The sequence below is a fragment of the Castanea sativa genome, chromosome 4 (assembly GCF_040712315.1).
Source record: "Castanea sativa cultivar Marrone di Chiusa Pesio chromosome 4, ASM4071231v1".
Taxonomy (NCBI): Eukaryota; Viridiplantae; Streptophyta; class Magnoliopsida; order Fagales; family Fagaceae; genus Castanea; species Castanea sativa.
Window position 1 is genome coordinate 30,768,593 of NC_134016.1, and position 8,669 is coordinate 30,777,261.

Genomic DNA, 8,669 nt, shown 5'->3' on the forward strand with positions numbered 1-8,669 from the left:
TATATTCCTAGAAAGAACTAAGAAAGCAACCTACTTGTTCTGCTCTGATCGATTCCTAAGCCTGAACATCAAATTCAAGAATTTTGATAGGCAAAAACTAGTGCCAGAAACACATGCTAAGGTAATATTCTCCATAATTTCAATACAATGCACACAAATTGATAACTGTACACACAAATGCCACGTCCATTTGAATAAACCAACATTGATGTATTAGTTGGAGTCGTGGCTTAACTTTGGCGAACATAATAACAATGGTTTTTCTCTTAATATAGGACTTTCTCAGTTTATGTACATATGAGCAGAAATTGTAGTACTTGACATGGATTGAACCCCGTTGCCTAAGAAATATATCTTTCTGATAATAATACTAGTTAAAACTCAACACCCACCACTGGCAGGCTCAATTGAACTCAAAAGGCCATTTCCTCTGAGTTGCATGCAATGCTCTTCTGCATCAACTTGAGCACAAATAATCACCACTGCCAGGCCATTATAATGTGCCTCTTGCATGATGTTAACTGCATTGTCAACGGTCATTCCCGGGATGACCTTCATTAACACTTGAACAACGTACTCCCGCTTGTTGTAGTTGTCATTGTGCAACATAACACGGTAAGGTGGCGCCATTTTCCTTGATTTTCTGAAAACCAAATCAATAAACAAAGTTGAGTATTCTCTTATTATCTGAAGAAAAGGATAGTCATCTCCATCTGGGCATAAATTCGGCATGAACTCAGACAATGTTAAACAAATACAGCTAATCAACCACTAGCACGGCACATTGCCATACTAGAGGGGGAAAAAAGAAGAGAGAACGACAATGATTATTAATTGGATGATTCAGCTCCTTTGGGATCAATTCTATTTGTTACATTACACAATCTATTCAACAAATTAACCACTTGCAATTATGGTTTAATCAACTTGGGATAAAAGAATAAATTAGTCATTCACCCCAAAAGATAGGGGCATTGTCATCATTTCTTTCTTTCTACTTTTGACGGGGAATTTCTATAGTTCCCTTCTTTCTACTTCTATACTAAAATGATGATGGTATGCTTCCAGGCTCAACAACTCTTGCTCAGGTGCACTGGTAATTAACTTGTGATTAAAATTACAATAATACAGGGAAGAACAGAGAACAACTGATAGAAGTTGAAACCTAAGGAGAAATGCCATTCAGTTAAGAACAAGATGGGCAAACATATGATACAGATTCAATTTTTATTTACTTTGTTGTACTTGATTTAACAAGAAAACATACAAATAATATAAACAAAGAGTAGAAAACAGTTAGTACCTAAGTAATAAAAAAAGCTATCCTTTCCAGTATTAGAAGACAAAGCTATTCAAAAAGATTTATAATACCCTCTAGACAGGTGAGAATATTAGCAAAAACTTCTCGAGACAATGCTGTAACAGCTCATCACCTTCATCAAGCCACTTCCAAAATGTTACAGTAACAGTCCTCGCATTCAGCCTTCCTCAATCATTAAGAACAGTTAGGAAGAGCTATGAATTTGAACCTAAAAGGCCGCCTATCCAAATGGCCCAGGTAATCATACCAACTTTAAATAATGAACCAAAAGTTTTCACTGTGGGCCATGAATGCCAATCTGACCCATATTAAAGATGGATGAAATTGCTATTGAATTTAATGATAAATATGCCATTTAAGAACTGAACTCCACATCAATGAAGAGGCAAAATCATAGATTACCATTTACTGAAATGCCCATATTTCTCCAGTAGTTTTAAACCTAAAAAAATGATTGCAATCCTAAACTCCACCCAAGATGTTTGGTATCAGTATTCATACCTATCTTCAAACTTTATACTGCATATTACATACCTACTGTCAAATTTTGCATAGCCAGTGCTAATATGCAAAGGCATCTGTAATAACATCCTGAATAAAGGTCTAGAACTTACATAAGACAAGTAAATGATGATACAAGTCAAGGAGGCAAAATCATAATTACTCTTTCCCATGGCTGTTGAAACTTCTAAATAATCCAACAAGATGAGTGCTTTCGGGAAATAGCCCAATCAAACTCAGTCTCCAACAGAGCATGTCGAGATGGTAAAAGAAAGAGAATAATAACAGAAAGATTTACACTGTCAGTACCTTTTGTATAAGTTAGACAAATTTGAAGTGGATTGTAGTTTGCGAAATGTGCAAATAGATGGAGTCATGGAGAATTAAAGTCCTCCTCAAAGTTTAAGGTAGGCAGAGGAATTTTCACTCCCTGATTGTTCTGTAATGTGGGAGGGCCTTAAACAAGGCAAAATGCACTGCAAATTGCCCACCTCTAGTTGGAAGATTTATATTGCTATATTGTGGTTGTTCATTCTCTATCTGAATCTATTGGTAGACACTCAAACTTTCCATGTCAGAGCTGAAAACTCTGAGATTCCATAAGATTGCAAGTGATTAGACATACAGTATGAGCACCCAACAAATAACTTATGTAGGCTTTCAATTAGGTGCTCTAGTCAAGGCAATGGTGTCAAAAAGAAAAAAAGAAGAAGCACGACTCCTTGAAAAAATTCAAAAGGAGGGTACACTCATAAACTCTCAGAAAAATTTGTGCAAACATTATATATGTACTTATGATGGCATCATTGTCAGTAACATGTATAAAAAAATTTCAAAAGGACTCCTTGAAATTCCTTTTACATTCTAGAAGAAGGTTATTTTTTTGCTCAGACAGCTGCTTTGAGGAAAATTTGTAAAATTGGATACTCTTATCAGAAGGATGGTTATAGTGAATTGATTTGTATGTGTAAATGTGGTAGGACTCTAACCCTAGTAGTTGATTCTGTTTTCAGTTGCTTCTCCATCTTTTAGTGTTTTAGACCCTTGAGCACTAATGGGGCTTTTGTTTTTGGTACAGATGGCAATATTTTGCTGATGACTTGAAGAATCAAGCTTGCCATTCCATTTTTACCAACCAAGAAAGGCATTTAAGGAAGAACCTACTTCTCAAACTTCCATTTTGATGAGTTTGTTGATCACTTGTTGCTTCATTGCCTTCTTGCTAGAAGGTTTTGGTCTTCTATCTTCACTGTGTTTAGGACTCAATGGGTAATGCCCCAAAAGGTGGTTGACGTGTATTTTAATTTGGAATGGTTTATTTGGATGACATAGAAGCAATTCTATTTAGAAGGAATCTCTTCTTTGCCTTAAGTAGATGATTTGGATGAATAATCCCAACTTGAATGGTTTAGTTGAGTACCATTGAGCTTAAATGTCAATCATATGGACCTTATACAAGTAATGTATTGATTTTGGCAATGCCTCCACTCCTGTAGATTTTATAAATTCATTAAATCTTGGATTGTAAATATTTAGGGGAGCCTTTCGTATATATCCAGTATGCATGAGGTCTCTCATTCTTTTTTTGAAAAGTATTAAGTTTTACTAAAAATAGTGCAACCTAGTACACATAATGTACAGAAGTGAAGCACCCAAAGGAAATACAATTAACATCTAGAGTTCATAAGGTTAGGGACACCAAAAGTTCATGGAAGAGAGTTAACTAGTAGCCATCATCTAGTCATTGAGAGACCTTAATAATAAAAGCTTCTATTTCACTATGGATAACTCATCTCCTCAAAAGCATGCACATTACTATCTCTTGATTCTCTCCAAATGCTCCACATTAATGAAAGATGAATTGCCTTTCAGATTTCAATGCTATACTGTTTGCCAAAATGTTCCTTCCAACATGTCAATAGCTCAACCACTGTTGTTGGCATAACCCACCTAACCCATAAGAAACAGAACATGAGTCCATATTTCTTATGTGATATCACAACCAATGATCCATTGATTCCCCATTTCATATATATATGCAACACCAATCCGTAATTATTATACCAGCTTTCTCATACTGTCCCTTGATATAATTTCCCCAAAACAACAGTCCAAGCGAAAAATGCCACTATTAGTAAAGCTTTGACTATCCATATGCTTTTCCAAGGAAAAAAACACTATCACTCCCCGCTTCAAAGCCTTATAATCAAAGAAGACCAAATCAATTTACCCTTGCAAGTTGCAATAAACTTTGGTGGAATATAATGTAAAATAAGGGGTTCTAGTGAAGACAACCATTTTTTGATTATATAATCCACCACAATTGCATCTCTATCTCCTGTAATAAGAAAGAGTGTTCAGGATATGTCTTTGAGCAACAAATCACCACACCGAAGATTATGCCAAAACCATATTCTAGTGCCATCTTCTGCCTCTGAAAATAACTTTGGATATATTGGCCCAGCCACTTTAATATTTTTCCACAATCTAACAACATTATAACACCACCCTCCCAAGCAGTCCCATCTTTCTTACTTATCACCTTCTCCATATATTATCCCCGCCCCACCATATAACACCAGGTTTCTCATTTTAATAAAATATTATACTACCTTTCAAAAAACAAAAGAAAGTAAAAGAAAAGAAAAGAAAAAAACTAATCACTTGAATAATAAATGCAACAGCTTGTACTAATAGCAGCCATTTTGTACTAATAATATTTTTTCTTATGAGCAATGTTAATGGAATATTTCTTATATACTTATATCAGTTATATGGAAGGTAAAAGGGATATTTCAATAATATAATTGAAATTGAAAAAAAAAAATTTAAATTTCATCAAAAAAGAATACTATGTAAGACCAAGTCTTTATCAAAACAAAACAATTACAATAGACGATTTAAATAATTTAAAGTAACAAAATAAAACTCCTATTAAATTTCTTAAACTTTTGGTCATTGAGTTTTAATCAAAGTAGTATTTAAATTTCTTAAAAGTTTAGAAATAAATTTGCAAGAAGCGAAATATGTAAATAATTCTGATATACTTGTACTGAAGAAACACATATAATGTGTACTTATTCTGTACCAAAAACACGTTGTATAACATGTAATACTTATGTTGAATCAAATGTTGCAACTCACAACTACAACTTCTAGGATGCAATTATTATTATATAGTATATGATTTTAAACTCTTGTGAATTTACCTGTGTATTGCACAAGCATGTGACTAATCAATTGCAAAAATTCACTGTAAATCGAAATCCAACAAGAGTGTTTGGAAAATCATAGAACTCATCTAATTTGAATAAAAAAGCCAATCCTTTGAACTAGTTTTGGACCTTTTGGTTTGAATATAGAAGGTCCGAGTCATTCAAAATCGTCATGTCTTAGTCTTTCAGTAGAAAAATACTGCTAATTTTGGAAATAAAAATGAAAAAGAAGACCCAGTTTTATATCTTTACCAAACTTCACCCAATAAAAAAAAACCATAATTTTTTTTTTGGTGGATAATTTAATTGTAACAAGTGGGACCCTAGTTCTCCTTATAAAGAAGAATAGAAAGTTTCTGAACTATAAGACTCTTGCTCCAAAACCTATACTACTATTCACTGGTGGATTAATTGTTTAGTTTTGTTTTCAAATTGGCACACTAAGCAATTTACAAATAGACATAGTTTTCCCCCAAACGGGTTTGGAGTAATCTCTTCCAACCCATCATGTAGGAATTCATAAAACCAACCAAGTAAGTTACACAACTCATTAAAAAGTTCGTGCGACTAAAAGTACATATGCCATGCGGTGGGTTAGAAAAATTACTGATTGTCCCAAAAACTTAAGCTGTTAGAAAATGGTGAATTGAATCATTTAACCATAATTCTAGCACTCACAACCTTCTGCTCTGATACCATATTAAATTACTAATTATTCCAAAAGTTTAAGCCGGCGAATTTAATCATTTAACCATAATTTTAACAAGTAAGACCATTTGCTCTGATACTATGTTAAATTACCATTTGTTCCAAAAATTTAAGCGGGTTAATTTAATCATTTAACCATAATTCTAAGAGTCAGGCCATCCATATTAAATGATTGATTGTCCCAAAAGTAAGTTCAAGTTTAAGCCAGTGAATTTAATCATTGAACCATAATTCTAACAGTTTGTATAGATAGAGTATAGGGTATAGTGTGAATACCTCAAGTCAAATTCAGATTCACGGCCAGGTGTGGTTCTTTCAATGGTAGGCTTCTCCAATAAGCCTCCTCCTTTCCCTGCCCCAGCAGCTGTTACTGCCATCAAAATGCTCCGCTGATTGCATTGCTTATAATTTGCGTACTTATCCCCTGAGATACCTACAATTCCATAATAATACAATGTAAAATGTAAAGCTTCATTCCATTTCCATTACAATTTTAACTTTTGTTTACATGGTCTCAATATAAATAATCAATATAGTAATTAATTTTTTCTTTGAAAGGATTTGATTGAACTAAAGAGTGGAAACATAGACAACAACAAAGCTTTCATTAATTAAATCAAAACAACAGAGCGAGAGAGAGAAGAATAGTACCAAGTAGTTTTGTAGGGCTGAAAACGTTGTTGGGTGAAAGAGGGACTCGACCGCATATTGCAGTTTCCATGGCCACTCTCTCTTCACTCTCTCTCTCTCTCTCTCCTTTTGTCACTGTTTTCACCACACCCTCCTCAACTCTCTCCTACTAGTCTTGCATTCTGATTTTTTTTTTTTTCTCTAAAAAATTTGTAATTTTTCAACTGAGGAAATGGCTGAAAATTTAATTTTAAAAAAATACATATTTTTTTTAAATAAAAAATTGAATATAAATTTGTAGCTTATAATTAGTCGTTAGTTTGTTGACACGTAACACATAATATAATGAGGTGAATGTAAAATGAGAGTGAATTATTCTATGGAAATATTCGAGATTAGGGGCCCCACCTTTGAGATCTTATTCCCACTTTCGTCATTCTCTCACCACACAACTCCACCCACCGTTTCTTCACCTCTATTCTGCTTTGTTTTTTGTTGCTCCATATGTTGTTGTTGGTTTTGTTTCGTTTTGTTTTTTTTTTTTCTCGCAAAAGGGAATCTATTTAAAGAGAATTAAATTTAGCAGAGTTTAAGGTATATGACATCCAAAGTCCAAACATCAACAAAAAATTGATTTACATTCATGAAGGATTTAAGTATAACTCAAAACAATAATGCTATCATGAAACTTTTTGAATAATACTAGAGATAAAAACTATTTTACAATTTTTTTTTACAAACTACTGATGTGGTGAATGATTATTAGTAAATGACAAAGTAATATTAATGGTGGGCCTAGAGAAAACTAATAAGAAGTTGGTCACATCAACATTTTATAAAAATGTTGTAAAATAGTTGTGGTGGGCCTTTTGTGACTAGCCCAACTGCATAAGAGAGTCAGGACTAGCCTAACTGCAACTCACTTTGGTTCGGCTTGTGCACAAACTATGCCTTCGTTCGTTTGCCGAAACTTTTAGTCACATGCCCATGACGAAGTTGCCGTTGAAAAGTTATGGTAGATGGGTACAATAAAATAGTGATAAGCAGGATATGTTACTGCTAGGTAAATTAAGTAAGCAATATTTCATTAAAGCAAGAGAAAGAACACGTTATAAGTGTAATAATAAAGACAAAAGGAGAAACGATAGCAATGATTGGTAAAAGATCAAAGAAGAAGATGATTAGTTTGCCACATTCAGTTTTGTCATAGAACAAAGGCCAAGGAGGGAACCATTTCCTCAATATAGAAAACCTCACAGGAGGATCCTGCTGCAGAAATTACTCACTTTGAGGGAACAGACTTGAATGGTTTGCACCCAAACAAATTCTTTTTCTTTAGCAGAGAGTAGGCTTTAGGAGGGAGAGAAGGAAAGAAAACGTATTGGTGCATGCTTGTCATTCTACTCTTTCTTGTTCTTTACTCAACTCTCTGTTTCTTTTCCTCTGTTTTACTATTTCAATTTTTTTCCTTGTTTTCTCTCTTTCTTTTTGTGTTTTTCTTGTGCGATGTGATGGTGATCACTCTTGTGGTGATTGCTATTGTTGCGATCCCTCTTTATTGTGCCCAGCAAATGCCCTTTATATACTTCTGCCGTGACTTTTTTTACCATTTTACCCCTTAACAACCTTTATCTGGTGTGGGTGTCCCTGTCGACCACTGCTGGTTTGTCAGCTGCCTAACCACTACCACTTACCTGTGCTGGCTATGCCATTCTCTATTACCTGATAAAGAAGGCTATTTTGTTTGTTTGCTCGCCGTGACATTCTAACCTGTCACGATGTGGATGTTCTCTCTACCTATCCCTTATGGCATGCACCTAGTGGTTTTAGCTCATTCTTTCTCTTTTGAGTGATATGTCATCCTAGCAGGACATTTCCCCCAAAAGAGCTTGAGCGGGAACCCTAGAATAGGCTTCCCATTCTTCCCACCGCCAAATCATACCCTTTTTTACCTCTGACTTATGACCCACCACTCCTTTATTGGTTGGGTACAAGCTGGTAGTGCCTAAGTCTTGCGCGTGCTCTACTTCCTGTGTACGTCCAAAACCTGTTCGCTACTCATGCGTTTGCGGTGGTTTGGGGCTCATTTGTGCACTCTGCCATCCATCTATAACTTCTTATGGCGTGAACTGTCTTTTGGTCTTTCATTCTTTATTGGCTTGCTTCTTTTCAAGGGCTTGGCTTTGCTTGGGTTTTTTTCCTTTTAGTCCATTCCTTGTTCCACCCGTAGTCTTGTTGTCATTCCTGCCATACCACTCTGCAATTCTTGCCACGATGTTATTTGACTTGTGTTA

General features: G+C 34.8%; 1 protein-coding gene across 1 annotated transcript; it reads right to left on the reverse strand.

The window, feature by feature from the left end:
• Positions 1-117: 117 nt before the first annotated feature.
• LOC142630441 (ATP-dependent Clp protease adapter protein CLPS1, chloroplastic-like) lies at positions 118-6,689 on the reverse strand. The gene is made up of 3 exons (XM_075804436.1): positions 6,397-6,689; positions 6,022-6,178; positions 118-643 (listed from the first exon to the last, which is right to left on the reverse strand). Exons 1-3 carry the CDS (start codon positions 6,464-6,466, stop codon positions 382-384), a joined length of 489 nt encoding a protein of 162 aa, XP_075660551.1. The 5' UTR covers positions 6,467-6,689; the 3' UTR covers positions 118-381.
• Between the last annotated feature and the right edge of the window lie 1,980 nt (positions 6,690-8,669).